The sequence below is a fragment of the Xenopus laevis genome, chromosome 5L, assembly GCF_017654675.1.
Source record: "Xenopus laevis strain J_2021 chromosome 5L, Xenopus_laevis_v10.1, whole genome shotgun sequence".
NCBI classification, from domain to species: domain Eukaryota; kingdom Metazoa; phylum Chordata; class Amphibia; order Anura; family Pipidae; genus Xenopus; species Xenopus laevis.
The window spans coordinates 114,440,345-114,466,080 of record NC_054379.1 but is presented as its reverse complement, the minus strand read 5'-3'; the positions used below and the strand labels follow the sequence as shown (position 1 = coordinate 114,466,080).

The following is a 25,736-nucleotide window of genomic DNA, read 5'->3' as shown; positions in this document are numbered from 1 at the left end:
AACTGAACATAAAGAAATACATGTATAGGATGCATTATCCAGATATCCATTATCCAGAAAGCTCAGAATTAAAGAAAGCCTGTCTCCCATAATCAAATAATCCAAATTCTTTAAAATTATTTATTTTTTCTTTGTAACAATAAAACAGTATTTTTACAGTATATACAGTATATACAGTATATACAGTATATATATATATATATATATATATAAAGCTGTGCATTTCTCCTTATATGTACAGTAATTGGACAGCAATTATTAAAAATAATTGGTTGCATTACTTATAAATATGTATATTTTAATATTGCATTTTATTTATATGTATTTTCTTTTATGATTATTTTGCCATATTTTACACTACTATTTTAAACCACTTCAGACCTCACTTCTTTTTACTCACTATTTTCAGAGGGAAATATTGTTAATTTATCAATTGAGCTTATTTATCAATGTTCAAATTTGGGTTTTTACTGCAATTCAAGTTTTTCTCGCGCTAAAACTCACAAGCTCTAATTATAACTTTAAATCAAGTATTAATTTAGCCAACAAAACTTGAAAAACCTGAATGCAAAATGTAAGTATCTAAAAGTTTGCTATGTTGTGTAGAAGTCAACAGGAGCTGTCCTAGAGTTTTTGCAGTTTCAAGTACACAGAGGCCCTAACAGCCCAATAAATAGTGTCTGTCTATGGCATCTTACAGCAGCCTTTCTTCATGGGGTAGGGCCTGCTGACTGTACCATCCCCAGTTACCATATGTATTTCCAAACTCTTCTTAAACTGGCCATACACAGACAGATTTATCCGGTGTTCTATGAGTGATCGTATTGGCTTAATGATCGTTTTAACGAATGATTCACCTATCCATGGTAAATATGTGATGAGACTTTGGTTGTATCGTTGAAGTGTAGGTGTAGTTGGCCAGGTGTTGATCAGCCAGGCTTAAAGATCCCATCAGATCAAGGGCCGCATTGGTTCAGTGATATGGTCCTTTATCCGACCGACGGCCACCTTCGCCTCATTGTGATCTCAGCCCGATATTGAAGGTGGGCATATCCAGGAAAGGTCCGCATCTTCTGCATCCGACGTCGGATCAACGCTTCGACACCATGCGACAATTCTATCTCTTACCTTATTTTTGTCGCATGCTACAATTCGCATGCGTTTTGTCGCAGCGCGTCGGATCGCGACAAAATCGCTCATGGAGTCCTACCCTTAGATAAGAATGAAGACTCACAACTTAAAGGGCAATTCACCTTCATTAGCAAAACTGTAATGACATATAAAAACCATAGAAATGAGTTTAAACTTTCATAACTTGCTAAATGTAGTAAAATTGACATGGTAATTAGGGGTGTGGCTTCACAAATGGGCGTGGTCAACATGCAAACAAATCTTTTTGTCCCTCTTTCCAATATGTTGGGGGTGGCTTCTCCACTGCCACAGTAGGTCTTAAGGATACCCTTACTGCCCATTTTCATTGTAAAAAAAAGTGATGATTTCAACACAACACATGCGCTTTGTTTGGAAGCATTATATTTATTGTAGGGCTCAGTAGCTTAAGCAGTAAACAACAAGAAAATGAACGTCTCAAAGTTCGGAATTCCAGCGTTCCATAGGTGAAACTCTAAACGTGGCGCCATCTCTGTGGAACCTCTCAGAGACTCCAGCGAGTCCAGGTTACTGGCAGTGCAACGTCACGTGGAATGGGCGTGTCTGCCTAATCCTCCCTTCAGTCAGGCGGGTGCGTGTGAGTCCTGTGCTGGCTGCGAGAGCGCGCACCGCGGAAGGAGCTGGCGGCTGGGGCAGGATAAGCTGTGGGGGAGTCGCAGCCAAACTGAACCGTCTCCTTCTCAGTGGGGGCCGTGCGGCGGAGAACGCGCTAAACATCGCGCGCAGATGGAGTACCTAAGGGCCTGCGGGCTGTGTCGCTGGCTCTTGCAGCAGCTGGTACGTAAACCACACCTGTCTGTTTCCGCCTCTTCACACTTGCCTACTTTGAGCAGGAAAGCCTGGGGATCGAGCTCCGGTTGAAGGCCTCAGTCGCAGTTGCTTGTTAGAACTTTTTCTTTCGTATCTTTCGTAATTCTTAGTATTCGTTCGCTGCAAATGGTGCCCCACATAAGCGTAGTGTCAGGCGTGAATATGTAATGACTGGACGTTTCATTTGCAATCCCTGCAAGACGTGGAGTGCTGGAGTTGGACAACTTTCTGTGTGTTACTCGGACTATTACACCGTGTTGTTAGCTCTGCTCCTCGCCTGTGCTTGTTGTACGGGGGGAGAGCAGGGACAACCCATCTGCGGCCCTCCAGCTGTTTACTTGTCATCTTGTGAGGGGTAGTTCAGCAACAGCAGCAGGAGAGACAGCCTGGAGAACTCTACTTCATACAATAGACCCATAAGTCATGTCTTTTCCGTTTCAGATGAGTCACTGAGGTTTACTGCAAGGAACAGACCTGCTGTTTACTTAACATAGTTTATATAGAAAAATATCCGTTGTGGATATTTAGTGAATAAAGTACCCCCTCTTGTAAAATATAAGGATATAATACACAAAAGCCATGAATATCCTGTAAATTATATCCTTATAAACGGTGAGTAGTGATGTCATCAGTTATAAACGGTGAGTAGTGATGTCATTTCTGTCACATGACTCACTAAAATTTGTGTATTATAATTAATAAAGTACCCCCAGTTGTAAAATATGAGGATATTATAAGTTACCTCGGAGTTCCATGACCTGTATAAAAACACTCGGCCTTCGGCCTCGTGTTTTTATATGGTCATGAAACTCCTCGGTAACTTATAATATCCTTATATTTTACAAGAGGGGGTACTTTATTCACTATATAATACACAAAAGCCACGAATATCTTGTAAACGATATCCTTATAAACGGTGAGTTCTGATGTCAACAGTTATAAACGGTGAGTTCGGATGTCATTTCTGTCACATGACTCACTGAAACTTGTGTATTATAATAAATAAAGTACCCCCAGTTGTAAAATATGAGGATATTAGAAGTTACTTCAGAGTTACATGACCTGTATAAAAACATTCGGCCGAAGGTCATGAAACTCCTCGGTAACTTATAATATCCTTATATTTTACAAGAGGGGGTACTTTATTCACTTTATTAAAAGTCACAGAGGAGTTCCATGACCAAATAAAAACACGAGGCCAAAGGCGAGTGTTTTCATACAGGTCATGGAACTCCGAGGTAACTTCTAATATCCTCATATTTTGTAACTGGGGGTACTTTATTTATTATAATACACAAGTTTCAGTGAGTCATGTGACAGAAATGACATCAGAACTCACCGTTTATAACTGATGACATCAGAACTCACCATTTATATAGTGAATAAAGTACCCCCTCTTGTAAAATATAAGGATATTATAAGTTACTGAGGAGTTTCATGATCATATAAAAACACGAGGCCGAAGGCCAAGTGTTTTTATAAAGGTCATGGAACTCCAAGTTAACTTCTAATATCCTCATATTTTACAACTGGGGGTACTTTATTTATTAAAATACACAAATTTCAGTGAGTCATGTGACAGAGATGACATCAGAACTCACCGTTTATAACTGATGACATCAGAACTCACCGTTTATAAAGATATAATTTACAAGATATTCATGGCTTTTGTGTATTATAAGGATATAATTTACAAGATATTAATGGCTTTTGTGTATTATACATAAATACACACACATCCATGTACATCCTGTATAATGTATATTTAAAGAGGTTGTTCACCGTTCAACTTTTAGTATGATATTGATTGAGTGTGATATTCTGAGGCAATTTGCAATTGTTTGTGAAGATTCTCATTCATTCAGGTCATGGTATATCTTTAGAAATAAGTCAATTCAACTGGACTTGCTGTGTTTTTTTTCCTTGAAGACATATCACCAGTCATCCAACTGGCTCTCATTTCTGAATTGAGAAAGCCAGTTGGATGACTGGTGAAATGTCTTCCAGGAAAAAAAACACAGCAAGTTCCTGTTGATTTGACTTATTTCTACAGATAGAATGTGCAATTAGTTTTTACTTGTGGTTTTTGAGTTGTTTAGCTTTTAATGCAGTTTCAAGTCTGGTTGCTATGGACCGCAGTACCCTAGCAACCAGGGTTAGTTAGGCACATCAAGAAAGTGAAAATATTAGGAAAGTTAAAGGGGCTGTTAACCTTTAAAGGGCACCTGTTGGGTAAAAATGTTATCCCCAACCAACGGTGCGGACTAATAGAGTAGCAGTTTTCTTTTAAAGAGTAGTTTTCTTTTAAAAGTGTAGCACTGGCAGGGATCATTTAAAAAAAACAAAAAAAAAACAAAAAAAAAAAACTGCTGTTATCCCCAACTTGAATGCTCTATTAGCCCACACTTTTGGTTGGGGATAACATTTTTCCGAACAGGTGCCCTTTAAATTAACTTTTCGTATGATGTAGAGAGTGATATTATGAGACAATGTCCGATTATTTGTGGTTTTTGAGTTATTTAATTTTAAATTCAACAGCTCTTCAGTTTGCAGTTTCAACAGTCTTGTACTATGATCCGCGTTAACCCTAGCAACCAGGGGTAGTTAAACATCAAGAAAATGAAAATATTGGGAAAAGGGCTGTTCACCTATAAATTAACTTTTAGTATGATGTAGACAGTGATATTCCGAGACAATTTGCAATTGGTTTTTATTTTTTATTTGTGTTTTTTTTAGTTATTTAGCTTTTAATGTAGGAGCTCTCCAGTTTGCAGTTTCAGCAATCTGGTTGATATGGTCAGAATTACCCTAGCAACCATGCACTGATTTGAATAAGAGACTGGAATATAAAGGAGAGACCATTCTATAACATACTAAAAGTTTACTTAAAGGTAAACCACCCTTTTAAACACAGTGCTTAGTCAGCAGTTGTAATTGGTCACATGACTCTCAGAAAGATGGGCATTATATAGTGAATAAAGTACCCCCTGTTGTAAATTATAAGGATATTATAAGTTACCGAGGAGTTTCATGACTTCGGCCTCGTGTTTTTATACAGGTCATGGAACTCCGAGGTAACTTCTAATATCCTCATATTTTACAACTGGGGGTACTTTATTTATTATAATACACAAATTTCAGTGAGTCATGTGACAGAAATGACATCAGAACTCACCGTTTATAACTGATGACATCAGAACTCACCGTTTATAAGGATATAATTTACAAGATATTCATAGCTTTTGTGTATTATAACATATATAATGCATGTTGTGTTGTAAAATATAACTAAATGAGAAGTCACTGTGAAGTTTCAGAAACTTTATATGTCATGTGACTTCTCAGTGACTTCTAATAACTAGGGATGGGCGCATTTTTTTGCCTTGTTTCGCCACGGAAATGACGCCCATAGACTTGTATGGCAGTGTGCGACAAATTTTTTTTTGCCGCCCATAGACTTTAATGGGCGTTGGCGACAATTCGCCGGGGGTGAATTTTTGGCGAAACAAAACGGCTCAGATTCGCCCATCCCTACTAATAACCTTATATTTACAATAGGAGGTATATTATTCTTTTTGTAAATTGTGTGATTTTATTGAAAAAAAAAAAAATTAAAAGGGCACCTATCACATAAATGTTGGTTGTGGTTAGCTGTGTTGGGGCACACGCATGTAATGAGTGCATGTCCCAGCTTTTTCTCATCTAGGTACCTGAAATGCAGCTCGTTGTGTTCCACCTGTATTTGGCTCTTGCCTGCGCCTCAATGAATACATGTTGATCGGGAAGTATGGGATGTTTTCTTAGTGGCAGATTGTAGGAGAGATTCACTGCAGGGGGACACAGGAAGTAACATCCACATTACTTTTGGCGATTCGGCTTTATCTCAGGGAAATGCCTTCCTTCACATTTTGTGATTGTGTTTAGTTGTGCAAAAGCCTTGTCAGATCGAGGACCACATCAACTAACTGATGCGTTCCTCAATCCAAAACCCTGCCTGATCAACATCGGCACCTATTTTGGCCAGATATCATTTTGGGAAGCCCGTCGAAGCTCCCATACTCTGCCCAATAAGCCGCCAACTTGATCTGTTGGCAGCTTATGTCTGCTTGTGTATGGGGGCCTTTAGGCAAGGGGGAGGCATTTTCAGGAGAATTGTCCTCAGTAGTTGGGATCTACCATGGGAGACAAATCTCCTCGTGTGCCACTACCCTTTAAATAGATTTGTCCATGGTCAGAGTTGACATATTTTATAAAGTGACAAAAAAAATCTACATTTATTTTCTACTAAGTGAAAAGATTTTTTTTTAAAGATTTTTTGTGACTAGAACTGTATATTTACATTTATGTACAGTGGGTGTCGATAAATAGAATAACCTATAATATCTAGGATTTTGATGCTCAAAGGTTATTTATTTTAAAGGGAACCTGTTGCCCTAAAACAGGGGTCCCCAACCTTTTTTACTTGTGAGCCACATTTGAATGTAAAAAAGAGTTGGAGAGCAACACCAGCATGAAAAAGTCCATGGGGATGTCAAATAAGGGCTGTTATTGGCTGTTTGGTAGCCCCTATGTGAACTGGCAGCTACAGGAGACTCTGTTTGGCAGAACACCTGGTTTATATACAACCAAATCTTGCCTCCAAGCCTGGAATTCAAAAATAAGAACCTGCTTTGAGGCCACTGGGAGCAACATCCAAGGTGTTGGTGAGCAACATGTTGCTCGCGAGCTACTGGTTGGGGATCACTGCCCTAAAATATATCCCACCCCCCTCCAGGTGTGCGCTAATAGAGCCCTAAAGGTGGCCATACATGGAGAGATCTGCTCGTTTGGCGACATGTCGCCAAACGAGCGGATCTCCCTCCGATATGCCCACCTTGAGGTGGGCAATATCGGGCTGATCCGATCGTGGGATCCTAACGATGCCCAAACGGGCGGTCGGATCGCGGAACCGCATCAACGGATAGATGCGGTCGCGATCCGACGGGATTTTCTGTCCCATCCGATCGAGATCTGGCCGTCGTGGGGGCCCCATACACGGGCCAATAAGCTACCGACACGGTCTGTCGGCAGCTTTTATCGGCCCGTGTATGGCCACCTTTACTCCGGTTGGGGGTTACAGTAGTTTCTTTAAAAAAAAAAAGCAACCACCAGTGATAGGACACTTGTACCGTGAGGGAGCTCCCAGTGTAAGCGGCTAGGTTGGGCAGTGTGCTTACACATAATGAGTTTTTTTTCCCCTTCAAAATAATTGTGAAACATACACGCAATCCTTCACTAATGACACACATGGCATTTACTTGTGTATGCCCCTTTAAAGGAAATGGAAATGTACTCCTTACATCCGCCAGCCAATTCTTACACAGATTTGTGTGTTTTTTCCGCATAAAAGGACATGTACCATTAGTGTAAACCACTTCCGGTAACATGACAGTAGAAGTCCATGCTGCTCTTTTGTGCCCAGGATATTTTGGCCTTTTTTGATTAATCTGTTTAATATTTTCAACTTATTAAATGGTTAACTTAAATTGAAAAAGCATAGTGCATGAAATTATTACCTTATTTGTGGTGCTTGAGTGAAAATCAGTAATCTCAGATTGTTTACCAGAAATAAAGGCTTTTTTCAATTACTTTCCATTTTTATTTTTTTACCGTTTTTCCAAAATCTAAGTTTAATGTTCCTGTCTCTGGTAAACTGTTACAATTTGCTACATTAGTTGATATATTTTTCAGCAGCGTCTCTGGAGTATTAGCAACCATTGTATCAATTTTAACAGCTGCCTTTAATAAAACTCCGGGATTCTGCTCAGCAGGGACAAAGATAAGAAATGTATCAACTATTGTATCAATTTAGAGCAGTTTACAGAGTTGCGACCCCCCCCCCTTCCCAGACTTGCTTTAGAAGGTGAAACATGACCTTACACTTGAATATTAGAAAAACGGTTACACATAGATAATAGAAAGTAATTGGAAAAAGTCGGTATTTCTGGTGAACAACTAGGTGTTTGACGGTGAACAATTCGTTGTTTAAAGCAGAGTTCCCCAAACCTTTTTTTTTTTTACCTGTTAGCCACATTCACATGTAAAAAGTGTTAGGGAGCAACACAAGCATGAAAAAAGGCCCCTGGATGCCAAATAAAGAATGTGATTTGCAATTTGGTAGTCCCTATGAGGACCGGCAGCCTACAAGATGTTCAATTTGGCAGTACATCTTTTATTTTTATACAACCAAAACTTGCCTACAAGCCAGGATTTCAAAAATAAGCTTTGAGGCCACTGAGAGCAACATCCAAGGGCTTGGTGAGCAACATGTTGGGGATTTAACTCCACCTGAGGGCTTCTACACATCCATTTGCTTCTGCTACATTGTCCCTTTCTAGTCTGTCCTGTGTTTCTGTCTTTTGAAACAAACATACTGCTTTTAGTAGCACTACTATAGCAGGTACAAATTGCTTTAAACCACTGCAAATTGTAATGTATATACATTACAGTATACATAGACATTTTCTTTAAAGTACCTTTGCTTTTATAAGGAAAATATTTAGAACTATAGTGTAATAGCTAAAATAAGTTACTAGTTGCCAATAAATTGGTTATTTGTATGTGCCTGATGAAAGTTTTTAATTTTAGAGCAATGAATGTAATCTACCTCAGGTATGTCACTGAAACTGTATGAAAATGTAGTGGCTGGCATTTTCACACATTTGCAATTTGATTGACATGCAGCGATTTACATTCAGGGTTTATTTATTAAGACACCAGAGGTTGAAATTAACTCTTAAAATGCATCTTAGTTTCCAGTGTCAGGAAAGCACGCAGCAGTACAGGTATAGGATCAATTATCCTGAAACCCGTTATCCAGAAAACTCAGAAATACAGAAAAGGCCATCTCCCATAGACTCCATTATAATTAAATAATACAATTTTTTTTACAATTATTTCCTTTTTCTCTGAAATAATAAAACTGTATATAGTACTTGATCCTAACTAAAATATAATTAATCCTTATTGGAAGCAAAATTTATTTAATGTTTACATTATTTTCTAGTAGACTTAAGGTATGAAGATCCAAATTATGGAAAGATCCATTATCCGGAAAGCCCCAGGTCCAGAGCCTTCTGGATAACAGATCCCATACCTATAAACCTTTACATTTTAGTGTGATGTAGAGATTGCTATGCTGAGACAATTTGTAATTGGTTTTCATTTTTTTTATATTAGTTTTGTTTTTTGAATTATTTAGCCTTTTATTCAGAAGCTCTCTAGTTTGAGATGGCATGAATGAAAAAATGAGCAATAAGAGTAGCAATAATAATACATTTGTAGCCTTACAGAGCATTGCTTTTTAGATGGGGTTAGTGACCCCCATTTGAAAGCTGGAAATAGTCAGACAAAAAAAGGAAATTCAAAATCTATAAAAAAATAAATAAATTATGAAGGCCAACTGAAAAGTTGTTTAGAATTAGCTATTCTATAATATACTAAAAATTAACTTGAATGAGAAGGAAAGCTACCAAAGCAGTTTATTGTCAATAGATTAGCCACAACATTGCAAGCACGATTTTTATTGTTTAGAGTGCTTTTCTATACCTGACGCTGTCTCTGTTTGTTTAGGATAGCAGCTGCCATGTTAGCTTGGTGTGACATCACTTCTTGCCTGAGTCTCTCCCTGCTCACTCGTAGCCCTGAGCTCAGATTACAGAAGGGAAGGGAGGAGCAAACTGAGCATGCTCAAGCCCTAGCCCTGCAGGTTTATGCGGAAAACAGGAAGTCTGATACAGAAGCCCATGTGTACCCAATAGAAGGAAATAAATGCTGTTTCTTTTGACTCAGAGCAGCATTACTTTGGGGCTTTATTATTGTATTCATATAGACGTTACTGATAAAGCTTACTTCGTTTTAACCTTTCCTTCTCATTTAAAGGTGAACCACCCTTTTAAGAAAAGTCTGTCATGGTCTACAGGGAGATAAGAATTGAATAGCTAGTCAGTGGCTGCCTGGAAGAACTTAACTGTCGCTGTGCTGGCAAGGATTATTCATGATGAACTAAATAGGCCACACTATTTTTAATGAAAGGATAATACACTATTGGGTGCCAATATGTTAAGCACCCTTCAGTGTTACATTTCTTAATTGTTTCCCCCCTGCACTGGTGCTCCTATTGAGAAGAAAAGTACATAGTTCCAGGCATCCTTTTTACATAGTACTGCATTTTTTTACTGCAATGTTTTTAATTCTAAGACTAGACTCCCAGAATCAAATTATATCACTGATATGTCAAGCTGGCTGCTGTTGTTAATGTAATGGGCAACATTCCAATACTGATGTCTGGGAACCTTATTACAGTTGGAGTCAGTCTGTTTTCTACCTCGGAGGCCTGTTCCTATACATGGCAAGCAATGATAGATTGGACTGAATTAACAAGCAGGTTGATGTGGGATTTGCCATACAGAAGGCTGATTGGAATAGTTAGTTCCAATAATTTCAGATGGTGGCATACACGCCAATACGAAAACAATACATTTAGGACTCTTTAAAGGGGAAGTTCACCTTTGAGTGCTGTCCAACTTCTGTGGTATAGAGGGCCAGAATTTTTATGGCCTACGTGGTGGAGGGCTGAAGTGTTGTTTTGACCACTCCCTGTTTTTAAGCCACACCCATGTTACCACAAAAACTTGGTTGGTGCTCACTACAGGGAAATCACTCATCATATTTTATAAATTTATAAATTATTTTTTATATATGTAAATATTAAAAAAATTAAGCAGGAAGGGGTGGGACCCTTAATATCAGAGGTGGATCAGCTTGTTGATGAAAACAGAAAAAAGGCTGAGATTCTGAACTATTTTTCGTCTGTCTACACAATTGATGAACCAGTTAATGAAGGTTTCCTATTTAATAGTTCTAGTAATACAACTAATGATGCATGGTTCACATATGAGGAAATTCAAACGAGACTGGAACATGTTAAGATAAACAAAGCTTTGAGCCCGGTTGGTATTCATCCCAGAGTACTTAGCAAACTTACCTCTGTGATTGCCAAACCTCTTTACTTAATTTTTCAGGATTCATTGAGGTCTGGCATGGTGCCGAGAGACTGGTGAATTGCTTATGTGGTGCCTCTATTCAAAAAGGGATCCCATTCTCAGCCTCAAAACTGTAGGTCAGTTAGTCTGACATCAGCGGTAGGAAAGCTTTTCTAAGGGTCAATAAAGCATAAGATACTGGACTTCATATCAAATCATAATACTATGAGTTTGTGCCAGCATGGTTTTATGTGTGTTATATAGGATACATAATTAAACTTTACAAGTACATTAGAGGACATTATAGACAAATAGCAGGGGACGTTAAGAGGGTCACTGCACCAGAGGCCACCTCTTCAGACTAGAAGAAAAGAACTTTCATTTGAAGCAATGTAGGGGGTTCTTTACAGTGAGGTTGTGGAATACACTGCCGGGTGATCTTGTGATGGCTGATTCTGTTAATGCTTTTAAGAATGGCTTGGATGATTTCTTGGACAGGCATAATATCAAAGGCTATTGTGATACTAAATTCTATAGTTAGTATAGATGTTCGTATATATGATTTGTGTGAGGGTATGGAGGGGTGTGTGTATGGATGCTGGGTTTTCATTTGGAGGGTTTAAACTTGATGGACTTTGTCTTTTTTCAACCCGATTTAACTATGTAACTATATTATTCATATGTGAAAAATTTGTCATATTAAAACATATTCTTTAATCCCCAGCACATGATTAAACACGTTAGGGGGCCCTAACAACAATTTCCAAATGCTAACAAACCCTACTAGGATCACGTCCCACAGGACTGTAGGGCAGGCAGAGTATGGCACACACAGGGAGCATAGGGGAGGCAGAATACAGCAGGAGACAATTAAAGCTATCAGGAGCACTCTAAGATGAACAGTTAATACTGTGTCACATACAGTGACACAATGCTGGTGCCGCGCCAGCAGTTTGTATGAGGTATAAGAGGGCTTTGTGGGTGTGGACAGTACAGGGCTTTATGGCAGCAGGCAGTCATTTTAATGTGGGGGGCCCACACAAGGGGGGGTTGTGGGCCGCCATTTGGATAGCACTGTTTTAGAATGTCTGATTTCTAGCAACTTTGCAATTGTTCTTCATTATTTATATTTTATAGTTTTTTTTTTTTTTTTACTTATTTGCCTTCCTCTTGTGCCTCTTTCCAGCTTTCAAATGGGGGTCACTGACCCCATCTAAAAAGCAAATGTTCTGTAAGGCTACAAATGTATTGATATTGCTACTTTTTATTACTTCTCTTTCTATTCAGGTCTCTCCTATTCATATTCCTATCTCTCACTCAAATCATTGCATGGTTGCTCAGATAATGTGGACCCTAGCAACCAGATTGCTGAATTGCAAACTGGAGAGCTGCCAAATAAAAAGCTAAATAACTTAAAAACCACAAATAATAATGAATGAAAAACAATTACAAATTGTCTCGGAATATCACTGTCTAAACATCATACTAAAAGTTAGTTTAAACTTAAAAATTTAGTAGTAGCTCATTTGCAACTCTCTTAGCTTGGACTTATAAAAAAGGCTTCAGTTTGTTGTTATTACTAGTATAAGTGTAAATTTTAGTTGTTGGGACCAGTACCCTCTAACAACCAGATTGCATTTTCAGTTGCAGGATAGGAATGGGCCGAATAGGAATGCCATTAATTAAAAAACTTGAATATTATGGAAGACCAATTCAAGCTACTTAGAATAGATCCATCTATAACGCACCAATTTAAAGATTTAAAGGTTCACGCGTCAATTTAAAGGTTAACTTGATCTGACAGAATAACTAAAAGTTAAAGAGATACTGTCATGGGAAAACATGTTTTTTTCAAATGCATCAGTTAATAGTGCTGCTCCAGCAGAATTTTGCACTGAAATCCATTTCTCAAAAGAGCAAACAGATTTTTTTTATATTCAATTTGGAAATCTGACACGGGGCTAGACATATTGTCAGTTTCCCAGCTGTCCCAGTCATGTGACTTGTGCCTGCACTTTAGGATGGAACTACTTTCTGGCAGGCTGTTATTTCTCCTACTTAATGTAACCGAATCAGTCTCCGTGGGACTTGGCTTTTACTATTGAGTGCTGTTCTTATATCTACCATGCAGATGTTACATAGTTACATAGTTAAATTGGGTTGAAAAAAGACAAAGTCCATCAAGTTCAACCCCTCCAAATGAAAACCCAGCACCCATACATACACCAATCCCTACTTTTAATTAAATTCTATATACCCATACCTATACTAACTATAGAGCTTAGTATCAGAATAGCCTTTGATATTATGTCTGTCCAAAAAATCATCCAAGCCATTCTTAAAGGCATTAACTGAATCAGCCATCACAACATCACCCTGCAGTGCATTCCACAACCTCACTGTCCTGACTGTGAAGAACCCCCTACGTTGCTTCAAATGAAAGTTCTTTTCTTCTAGTCTAAAGGGGTGGTCTCTGGTACGGTGATCCACTTTATGGGTAAAAAGGTCCCCTGCCATTTGTCTATAAAGTCCTCTAATATACTTGTAAAGTGTAATCATGTCCCCTCGCAAGCGCCTTTTTTCCAGAGAAAACAACCCCAACCTTGACAGTCTACCCTCATAATTTAAGTCTTCCGTCCCTCTAACCAATTTAGTTGCACGTCTCTGCACTCTCTCCAGCTCATTTATATCCCTCTTAAGGACTGGAGTCCAAAACTGAACTGCATACTCCAGATGAGGCCTCACCAGGGACCTATAAAGAGGCATAATTATGTTTTCATCCCTTGAGTTAATGCCCTTTTTTATGCAAGACAGAACTTTATTTGCTTTAGTAGCCACAGAATGACACTGCCCAGAATTAGACAACTTGTTATCTACAAAGACCCCTAGATCCTTCTCATTTAAGGAAACTCCCAACACACTGCCATTTAGTGTATAACTTGCATTTATATTATTTTTGCCAAAGTGCATAACTTTGCATTTATCAACATTGAACCTCATTTTCCAGCTTGCTGCCCAGTTTTCCAGTTTAGACAAATCACTCTGCAAAGTGGCAGCATCCTGCATGGAACCTATAGTTCTGCACAATTTAGTATCATCTGCAAAAATAGAAACAGTACTTTCAATGCCCACCTCCAGGTCATTAATAAACAAGTTGAAAAGCAAGGGACCTAGTACAGAGCCCTGCGGTACTCCACTAACACACTGGTCCAATTAGAAAATGTTTTTTTACCACCACTCTTTGTAGTCTATCTTTTAGCCAGTTCTCTATCCAGGTACAAATACTATGTTCCAGACCAACATTCCTTAATTTAACCAGTAACCTTTTGTGTGGCACTGTATCAAATGCTTTAGCAAAGTCTAAGTAAATCACATCCACTGCCATCCCAGAATCGAGGTCTCTACTTACATTCTCATAAAAAGAAATTAAGTTAGTCTGGCAAGATCTATTACGCATAAAACCATGCTGGCACAAACTCATAGTATTATGATTTGCTATGAAGTCCAGTATCTTATCCTTTATTAACCCTTCGAAAAGCTTTCCTACCACTGACGTCAGACTAACTGGCCTATAGTTTTGAGGCTGAGAACGGGATCCTTTTTTGAATAGAGGCACCACATTAGCAATTCGCCAGTCTCTCGGCACTATGCCAGATCTCAATGAACCCTGAAAAATTAAGTAAAGAGGTTTGGCAATCACAGAGCTAAGCTCGCTAATTACCCTGGGATGAATACATCTGGCCCTGGACCTTTGTTAATCTTAACATGTTCTAGTCTCTTTTGAATTTCTTCATGTGTGAACCATGCATCATTAGTTGTATTACTAGAATTGGGACTGTTAAGAAGGAAACCTTCACTTACTGGTTCCTCATTTGTGTAGACAGATGAAAAGTATGAGTTCAGAATCTGCGCTTTTATTTTGTTTTCATCAAACAGCTGACCCCCCTCTGATAGTAAGGGTCCCATCCCTTCCTGCCTCATTTTTTTGCTATTAACATATTTAAAAAATAATTTTGGATTTTTTTTACTGCTAGCTGCAATATCCTTTTCTATAGCAATTTTAGCTTGCCTTATAGCTTCCTTGCATGATTTATTGGCCTCCTTGTACCTTATAAATGTTTCGGCTGTACCAGCTAACTTGAAAGCCTTAAAAGCACGTCTTTTCTTACCCACCTCAACACCAACGCTTCTATTGAACCAAAAAGGTTTTGCTTTGCAACGACGTTCCTTGCTTACAAGTGGAATATACCGACAAGTATATTTATCAAGCAGCATTTTAAAGACTTCCCATTTTTGTTCTGTGTTTAACCCTGTGAAAAGCATTTCCCACTTAATATGTTGCAGAGATGCCCTTATACTGTCAAAGTTTGCACGTCTGAAATTTAGTGTTTTAGTTACTCCCTTATAGAATTGCTTCTGCAACAGAATCTCAAAGGAGACCATGTTATGATCACTATTCCCTAAATGCTCACCCACACAAATGTTATCTTGTGTTAGGGAGCTGCTATCTGGTTATCTTCCCATTGTACTTTTGTTAGGCTGCTTGGTTTGGGGGGGGGAGGGAGGGGGGTCATATCACTCCAACTTGCAGTAAAGAGTGAGTGAAGTTTATCAGAGCACAGAGCAAGTCACATGACTGGGGGCAGCTGGCAAACTGACAATATGTCTAGCCCGTGTCAGATTTCAAAATTGAATATAAAAAAATCTGTTTGCTCTTTTGAAAAATTAATTTCAGTGCAGAATCCTGCTGGAGCAGCACTATTAACTGATGCGTTTTGAAAAAAAACTTGTTTTCCCATGACAGTATGCCTTTAAAGATGCCCTTTGCTGTTTTTTTTTTTAATTTAGCGCCTGCTCCTCTTTGCCACAAAAAAGACATAGAACTAAAAATCGTAATGCTTTACGGAGCAGAAGTTGTATGATGAATATCCGGAAATAACCAATAACCACAAAACTTACTTTGGTTTCTAGTGCTGTTGCAAATACAGTAACTTGCAAGTTTGAGCAAAGTGTTGTAATTTCTGAGTAGTATAACATCTCCCTCTTTTCCTTTCATTAGCTTAAAGGACCAGTAACACCAAATTTTTTTTTAAAAAAAATTGGTTAGTATACATCGAAAAATAAACACAAACACAAGTTAAACTTTTAAATTGCAAAGCCTTTATTAAAAAATAACTCACTGAAACTCCACTTCCTGTCCTCTTGAGAAAAGGCGACACGGTGACCATCCATACTGCAGCAGTTGATTTCTTCTCCCTGGCTATCTCTACTGGCCGCCCTATGTCTGGAGCGCTCTTCTCTGTCGGCAAGATTGACAGCTGGTATTGGTCTATGGAGCAGTCATGGTTGGCAGGAAATTGGGGTGTGCTGTCCTATGCCATACCCTTTCTTTGCAGGATCAGGACGATTTCCTTCTGACTGTCCCAGCGGAGATGTTTCCTTTCCTCCCTTGTCGCTCTGAGCAGTGAGACTGACACGGACTACACGGCGTCCTGATCCTGCAAAGAAAGGGTATGGCATAGGACAGCACACGCCGATTTCGTGCCAACCGTGACTGCTCCATAGACCAGTACCAGCTGTCAATCTTGCCGGCAGAAAAGAGCGCTCCAGACATAGGGAGGCCAGGAGAGATAGCCAGGGAGAAGAAATCAACTGCGGCAGTATGGATGGTCGCCGTGTCGCCTTTTCTCAAGAGGACAGGAAGTGGAGTTTCAGTGAGTTATTTTTTAATAAAGGCTTTGCAATTTAAAAGTTTAACTTGTGTTTGTGTTTATTTTTCGATGTATACTAACCAATTTTTTAAAAAAAATTTTTGGTGTTACTGGTCCTTTAAATACCTTATTACATCAGATATGGCCCAAAAATTCTATTGTATTGCTCTCACAACAGTCCTTAGTCTGCCTATGTGGATGTCATAAGGGAAAAATAAATATTGGTTACAGCTAGCTGGTAATTATGAAGGCAAAAAAGGAGAAACAGATTGAGACCTTTTTGCAGTATAAGTGCAATGGTGCCCAAAAGGTAGGTAGGTCATGATCTGTTAATCCTAGAAAACAGCAGCCCATCTGAAAGCTGACCACGTACCCACTAACACTAAATAAGCTACATCTGTCATCAGGGTGTCCAAAAAGTGCAGTTACAATTTAGATATGTTCTTTTCTGAAACTGTGAGACCTATCACTTATTCTAATTATGAAGGTATGGTATCCCTTATCTAGAAACCTGTAATCCAGAGTGCTCTGAATTACGGGAAAGCCATCTCCCATAGATTCCTTTTTATGTAGAAAAAAATTCACATGATGTAAAAATTATACCCTTTTTCTCTGTAATAATAAACCAGTTCAGTTGTACTTGATTGTAAGTAAGCTGCATGAATCTATATCAGTGGCAAAACAGTCCTACTGTTTTTTTATTTTAAATATAGAATTAAGGTATAGTGATCCAAAATACAGAAGGACCGCTTATATAGAAGATCTCCGGTCCAGAGCATTTCGGTTAATAGATCCTATACCTGTAATGCAATATTCATACAAAAGTAAAGTATTTGGCTACTGTTTATTTTGCTAGGCATTGCTTTGTGATTTCTAGCTTGTCCTTAAATATTTCCCCTGCTGTTGTCTTTTTGTCTAAAAGAGGAAAGCTCATTACGTAGCTCAGCTGATAAAAATAGTAAAGAAGCATTCTGTGTGGCTTAGGGTTTACGCATTAGCAACTGTGCTCCAACATTTAATCTCTTATGAGTTTGCTTGGTTTGAAGGGAGATTTGTATTCTTTGTTTTATCTAGATAATTAGTGTTGACAATATTTTCAATTTGTTGAAAAAAAATATGCAACATATTCAGACAAATATTTACCTTGTTTAGAACTATGTTTAAGTTGGTTAGTTTAGTTTTATAAAGATGTTACAAAACATATGTACTGAAAGTCCATGGGGATCGCTGCTGCATGTCAAACTGATAACAAACACGGCAATAAAATGAAAAAAGTTAATCTTTCAGAAATACTTTTGCGGTGCCCAAAGGTTATTTTAGGCAGTGTGCTTCTTCTGTTACTTCCCATTATAATCAGTGGATTACCCTCTGTAATTCTTATCTGCTACAAAACCCTGTAGAGAGCTCTTTAGAATAGTGACATACTGGGCTTGTGCATATTAATGTGTACCTTCTATCTGTTGTGTTAACTTTAAATATCTTTGTCTTTTATGGTCTGGCCACACGAGCAGATTCGGGGAGATTAGTCGCCCCATCGACAAATCTCCTCTTCTTCGGGGCGACAATTTCCACAGGCTGCCTTCCCCCTGCCCACCACCGCCTAAAATTTAAACCGGCTGGGGGAAGGCACACGTGGCAATTCGTTTTCCGAAGTCGCCCGAAGTTTACTCGTTCGCGCAACTTTGGAAAATGAAGCGCTGCGTGTGCCTTCCAGGCGATTTTCATTTTAGCCAGCAGGGGGAAGACAATTTGGGGAGATTTTCGCCCCCAAAGAAGAGATTTGTCGCTGGGGCCACTAATCTCCCCTAATCTGCTCGTCTGGCCTGACCCTTAAAGCATTGTGATTGAAAGCAACACTCTTTGTCAAGTACTATCTAACGTGAAGAGGAACAGTGACTCCTTTTCACTTCCCCATCTTCCAATGAACAATACAGATATGAGACCTGTTATCCAGAATGCTGGGGACCTGGGGTTTCCGGATAACAGATCTTTCTGTAATTTCATACCTTAAGTATATTAGAAAATCTTGTAAACCTTAAATAAACCCAGTAGGCTAGTTTTGCTTCCATAAGGATTAATTATATCTTAGTTCGGATCAAGTACATGGTACTGTTTTATTACTACAGAGAAAAAGTAAATACTTTTTTAAAATTTAGATTATTTGGAGAAAATGGAGTTTATGGGAGACGGCCATTCCCTAATTTGGAGCTTTCTGGATAACGAGTTTCTGGATGACTGATCGAATACCCATACACTGGGCAGATATTGTGTATTGTCAGATTAAATTCGGTAGTGTGTGGATGATGGTTACGATCATTGAGCCATTGTGTACATATTGAAAATAGTACAGTTTTTTTGGTATGTGTATGGCCAGTTTTAGACAAATATGTACCATTATTTAATTGTTTGAAAACATCTTCCAGCTACATTACATCCTCTGAAATCTTTAAATATGTTCAACTTTGGTTGTTAAAAGGTTAATAGTAAGGCTGCAGCATCCACTTTATCACTTCATCTCCTCTAACCCACTTGCCCCCTCCCTTGGGAAATTACTTTGGCTGTTGGCTACTGAGCATGCTCAGTTCTTCTCAACTCAGATTACTAAAATCCCTCCAGCCTAGCAGCCAGTGAAGAGATGGCATTGCTGGTTCTTAAAGAAACTCTGCTATAGCTCGCTGCTCCTATTTTTTTTCCTAACCACCTCTCCTGAGCTCAGCTTAACCATTACAGTGCTCAATCCAAGCAGAATTTTTTATCAAAGTAGGTTGTGCCTGTGTAAGCCTGCATTCTTGCTTACATGAACGTCATGGCGCACATGTGCTGTAAATGTAATGTAAATGTCATTAATGGTATGTCTGAGGGAAAATGGCCTCCAAGTGAAAGCTGTTATTTGTTTTAGGAAAATGTAATGTTGCTGGTGAACTAGGGGATATATGCACTACAAAGGGTGCCGTTTGGTGCGGGAGACTCACCCACCTTATATTCATGATAGGAAAATGTAGGTTTTACTTGTACTTTAAAATCTATATGACAGTCAATTCAGTGTACAAACTAAAGAATGCATTAAAAAGTGTTTTAAATCATTTTCTTTCTACCTTCTTGTTTAAGGGGTTTGACCCACCCAATCACAGTGACACCAGAACAATCTACATTGCAAATAAATACCCTCAACATGACCATTATGTTCCACCAAAGTTTGCAGACAACAGAATTATTTCATCAAAGGTAAATTGCTGCTTTTATTTGATCACCAAGGAAGGAATTTATATGTTTTTAATTTAATATACACTTTAATAAAGAACCATGAAAATGTTTACCATGGAGCATGAACCCATGCAAGATACTTAAAGGAGCTGTTCACCTTTGTGTTAAATTTTAATATGATGTAGAGAATGATATCCTGAAACAATTAGCAGTTGGTTTCATTTTTTATTATTTTTGGTTTTTGGGTTACTTAGCTTTTTATTCAAAAGCTCTCCGGTTTGCATTTTTAGCAGTCTGGTTGCTACTGTCCAAAATACCCTAGCAACCATGCATTGATCTGAATAAGAGACTGGAATATGTGAGGGACTATATAGAAAGATACTTAATAAACAGTAGCAATTACAATAAATGTGTAGCCTTACAGAGCATTTGTTTTTTTAGATGGGATCAGTGACCCCCATTTGAAAGATGGAAAGTCAGATGAAAAAGTCAAATAATTATAAAACTATAAAACTTCAAATAAATAAAAAGTCCAACTGAAAAGTTGCTTAAAATTGATCATTCTATAACATACTAAAAGTTTACTTAAATGATAACCACCCCATTAATGTAAAATTGCTTCCTTTTTTGTGATGTTAACTGTTTTTAAACAGGCAATATTATGAATGTGTATATCAGAGCAAACCATGCAACATTCAAATACATACCAACAAAGTATAGACAAGAAAAGTAGGTATATAAGGAAGCGGATACACTGGCCAAAAATAAGAATCATCCCAACGTTTCAGCAGTAAGAAAGGGGGAGAATTCCCCCTTGTGAAAGGCTTATTGCCGAAACGTCGGGGTGATTCTCATTTTTGGCCATTGTATCTATATTTGAATTATTGCTATGTAATTGCAAATCTCTACATAAAGAAATATTTGCTTTTGTAATACAACCAAGTTCGCAAATTTTTTTAAGTCTGCATCCCCCTATAACAAAGTTATATGTTTTTGCTAGCTCGTGGGGGTGCAATTGTGCTTTATACAACTTGCCTTATTGCATGCCTTTAATTGGTAACTGTATTAGTGTGCTTTCCATCAATTAAAATTCTAATATTATGAATGTGTCACAGGAGTGTCCCCTGGGTAAGACAGATTAGTATTTTACTGATTCAATTCTGTTGCTCAGATACTTTCTGCATCAGTAACTGAAACTTTTGTTCTTCTGTTTTACCAAAAGGGCACTCCTGTTACTCTTTATATGTACAAAAAAAAAATTAAACCTGAAAAAACGGCTCAGAACAGCACAATTATATGGCTGGGTATATCTCCCCTTTAACACTTTTCTGGCAGAAATAACCTAGCCTTTTAAATCTACAGTATCTGTCTCCCCCCAGATCGAAGCAAAATGTCTCTACTGTTTTAACCAGTGTAAATCTCAGTTTGTCATTCCCAGAAAATCAGGGCATGGGGATAAAATATCATTGAGATGAAAAATAAGGTGTTGTTAAAAAGATAACTTTGTTAGCTTTATTTGCAAAAAAAAAAAACATGTTTGCCTAGGCCGAGGTGCAAAAACACGTGGGTTGAGGGTTATTCAGAGGAGAGGGAGATATGGTACTATGGTACCAATTTACTTAGATCAAAGGAAAATGTGGTGCATAACTACATTTTGAGTAGCAAAGCTAATTGGTAAGGCCACACTAGGAGATTTGGGGAGATTTTGTCACCTGGCAACTAATCGCCCTGTCTTCTGAGCGACTATCTCCCCGAACTGCCTCATCGTGTTTTCCCATAGGCTATGATAGTCGCTCAGAAGACGAGGCGATTAGTCGTCAGGTGACAAAATCTCCCCGAATCTCCTTGTGTGAACTAACCCTAAGTTTTATCTAGTTGTATCCCCTGAGAAAAAACTCTTCAGGGCGTGCGTGTGTGTGTGTCATAGCTCCAAACCAGTAGGGTGGTTACGTGAATTTTCTTGTTGACATTGATCAGTGATGCTATTTTGGCTCCATACATAGGACACTAAGCTTCTGACGAAAGGCAAAATTGGTTGGCCCATTTATAAATTTCCCACTACAGGTATGGCATCTGTTATTCAGAATGCTCCGAATTACGGAAAGGCCATCTCCCATAGACTCTATTTTTTCCCAAATAATTCAGATTTTGAAAAACTAATTTTATTTTCTCTGTAATGATAAAACAGTAAGTTGTACTTGATTCAAACTAAAATATAATTAATCCTTATTGGAGGAAATACAATCTCATTGGGATTAAATATTTTCTTTTAGTAGACGAGTTATGAAGATCCAATTAACAGAAAGATCTGCTGGAAAACCCCAGGTCCCGAGCATTACTGATAATAGGTCCCATACCTGAAGTAATTTTACATATCTACATTCCTACTCATTTATAATGATACATGGACTAGTGCCTCTAACATGAGTGGGTCAAAATGGCATCTATTTAAGGCTTTTGGCAAGGGAGAACCCCCATCAAAAATACATTTGACAATATAGTAAAAGTTTGTAGCTATCCAAATGCTAAACCTGTTTTTGTTTGTTTACAGTATACAGTGCTGAATTTCATCCCTAAAAATTTATTTGAACAGTTCAGAAGAATAGCAAATTTCTATTTCCTAATTATTTTTCTTGTTCAGGTAAGTCCATTTTTCTGAGATCTTTACAGATATATTTACAGTATTCTGTAAAATGTGCTTCTGCACTAGTGACCTGTGGTTGAATCATCCCACCCCTTCTTACACAAGACCCACCCAGAGCCCCAAGTTTAAAAAAAAAAATAGAAGTCCGTGCCTTTTCTGATGGCATCTGTCCAAGTATTTCACCCATTCAAGTGACAATCACCAAAGACATCACAAGTGTGAAGCAACCTTTCTAGAAATTGACATTGGCTTCCAATTAAATGGAGGCAGTTCAGGGAGATTAGTCCCCCAGAAGAAGAGGCTATTTATTGCCGGGTGACTAAATCTCCCCAAATCTGAGTGTGTGTCTCTGCCCTTAATGTCACAATAATCAAGGCCCTGTTTATATGGACAATCTTTTGATTCCTTAAATATCGTTCCACAGACTCAAGAAACCCAGAGTAGCACTAACATCCTTCGTATCTTGTGCATTCTGTCACACAGCACCCCCATTATGATACTTTTTGCCATTAACAATGCAGATTGCAGTCTTGGCTACTATGCCTTTATATAGTACCATTTATAATGTACTGTTTGCCTTTCTGTTGTTGTATGCCTAAAGCCCTGCACACACAAGTTTAACAGGTGAAAGCACTTATTCAAAAACAATGCAAACTGCAATAAAATCAGTTAAAGATAAAAGAATCTGTGATTTGTGGCATTATAAAAGGCTTCATGTCAAAGCGGCATTTAATTTAGCTAGATTAAATGTGAATGAACAGCATGCATCTATTGTCAATTAGCCTTGTAGTATGAGTTGGTTACGTTCTATTGATAACCATTCTTCTTTCTGAATTGTTCTTTCAGCTTATGATAGATACTCCCACAAGCCCTATAACAAGTGGTCTTCCATTGTTTTTTGTAATAACAGTAACTGCAATTAAACAGGTAAATGTATTTCTTTTTGACCTGCAAAGTAAATGGATGCATTCAATTTACTAACTTAAATTTGTATTCTGTCACCTTTGATGTGACCGGATACAAAATAACATGATGCAATTAAAGATTGTCTAGAAAAAAAAGTTGTTATAAAAAAATTAACTCTGTGCTGATGGCATTTTTTCAAATGACTTAAAATAAATTACTGAATAGGTCTAAGAAGTTGTTCACTTGAAATATATGTTTTGTATGGATTTGCGCATCACACTATCGGCACTCCTAAAGTAAATCTATGTTTTAGGGCTATGAAGACTGGCTGCGACACAAAGCAGACAATGAAGTTAATGGAGCTCCAGTTTATGTTGTACGAAGTGGACACCTTGTCAAGACTAGATCAAAAAACATCAGGGTATGTAGTTTTTGGCTGAAGAAAGACCTATTGGTTTTTTTTGGGGTTTTTTTTGTTTTGGAGCATAGTTTCCATAAAATCTATGTGTATTCTATAGAATTGTTCTAAGGTTAAAATGAGTTATGTTTTCACAGGTAGGAGATATTGTTAGAGTAGCCAAAGATGAGACATTCCCAGCTGATCTTGTTCTGCTGTCATCAGACAGTGCCAATGGTTCATGTCACATTACTACTGCAAGTCTGGATGGAGAGACCAGTCATAAGGTGTGTTTGTTTAATTCATGATGCATTCTCGATATGAGGCCAGTAAATAAAGATTGCATTTATATGTGCTTATTCTGTTTTTTATTATTAAAATGTTTGCTGTTTTATTTGTATCACTAAATAATAAATAACAATGTATTTTAAAATTAAATTTTTATGTTCTATCCTATTCTGGTTCATCTAAACCTCCTGTAGTTGAAGGGGAATGTTAATGATATTTTCCATGTATAATGAACTCCTTCTTACCTGTAAAAATGAGACTATAAAGGAATGCTCCGATTGCAGGTGGTGGGAAGTAAGTGTAAAGCCAAAAAAAATGAACCCTTATATGCAGATTTATCAAAATGTGAGTTAAGAGCTTAAAGAAGAAGGAAAGTTGTTTTAAACTTGGGGGTGCCAAATGTTAGGCACCCCCAAGTTAATGTATTTACATACCTGAAACCCCGTGCCGGTGGTCCTATCAGCAGAAAACTGCACCGGCTTGGGGGTTATTCCAGTGAGCACCACAAAGCGATTCTCTTCCTTGCTTCTCGCGGCTGCACATTAGAGTGAAAAGCTGAACTCTAACTAAAAAGCCTGCTATTTCATTCTACTGCGCATGTGTCTGCCCCGGGAAAATTGAATAAAGAAGAAGCCGGAAGAGGATTGCTCCGTGGTGCTCGCTGGAATAGCACCGGCCTGGGGGTTCAGGTAAGTACATACATTCACTTGGGGGTGCCTAACATTTGGCACCCCCAAGTGTGAAATTACTTTCTTTCTCCTTTAATAAATAAAAACTCACCCACGTTCTATTCATTCCTATGGGATTTTTCGAATTGTATTTATCAATGGGTGGAAGTTAGAATTCACCGTTTAATAAATATGGATCTAAAAATCCCATAGGAATGAATAGAACATGGGTGCGGTTTTATTCATTAAGATCTAAACTCACATTTTGATAAATCTGCCCCTTAGTGTTTTATAATAAAAGACAAACTAAAAGAACGAATTAAAGATATACCCCCATATGTAATAAAAGGCATTGTTTGCCCAGGAGCAGTAACCTATGGCAACCAATAAGATGTTTGCATTTAAACAGGCGACCATTAAATGCTATCTACTTATTGATTGCTATGGGTTACTGCTCCTGGGCAAACTTGGTGCCTTTTATTACATAACCCCCATAGTGTTGTGTGCTGGATAACTTGCATGTATAAACTGCCCTGTGCACAAAACTGTAGTACTGTTTATAATTATAGAACACAATTTGCTGTTATGATAGCTGTAATTAGACATAACCTATTTTAACCATACCATTTTTTAGACCCATTTTGCAGTTCCAGAAACAGCAGTTTTACAGTCAGTTGCAGATCTGCACACATTATCAGCAATCATAGAATGTCAACAGCCAGAAGCAGATCTATACAGGTAATTTATTACTTACTCTTCAAAATACAACATTTTTATTGTATATAACACAGGGCACTGCAAGTTGAGAAATCATGCATGGCTATGTTTAGGAGAAATAAAGATGAAAAAAAAATCAGTGAAGATTGCACCTGTTGCACATTTAGTTTTTACAAAGGCCTTCTCTAAGGCGGAGTT

The 25,736-nt window shown here is 38.1% G+C and overlaps 1 protein-coding gene across 7 annotated transcripts in view; it reads left to right on the top strand.

Annotated features, from left to right (window-relative positions):
- The first annotated feature begins 1,605 nt into the window (after positions 1-1,605).
- The window catches only part of atp11b.L (ATPase, class VI, type 11B L homeolog), a 64,047-nt gene continuing 39,916 nt past the window's right edge, over positions 1,606-25,736 (top strand). For 2 of the 7 annotated variants that reach the window (XM_041563315.1, XM_041563316.1), the window contains exons 1-7: positions 1,606-1,947; positions 19,823-19,939; positions 22,470-22,559; positions 23,409-23,489; positions 23,782-23,889; positions 24,024-24,152; positions 25,456-25,559. In XM_041563315.1, coding sequence (XP_041419249.1) covers positions 1,897-1,947; positions 19,823-19,939; positions 22,470-22,559; positions 23,409-23,489; positions 23,782-23,889; positions 24,024-24,152; positions 25,456-25,559 — 680 coding nt within the window. In that variant the 5' untranslated portion in view covers positions 1,606-1,896. The remainder of the gene's footprint in view (positions 1,948-19,822; positions 19,940-22,469; positions 22,560-23,408; positions 23,490-23,781; positions 23,890-24,023; positions 24,153-25,455; positions 25,560-25,736) is intronic. The other 5 variants (XM_041563314.1, XM_041563312.1, XM_041563313.1 and 2 more) reach the window with 5 other exon arrangements.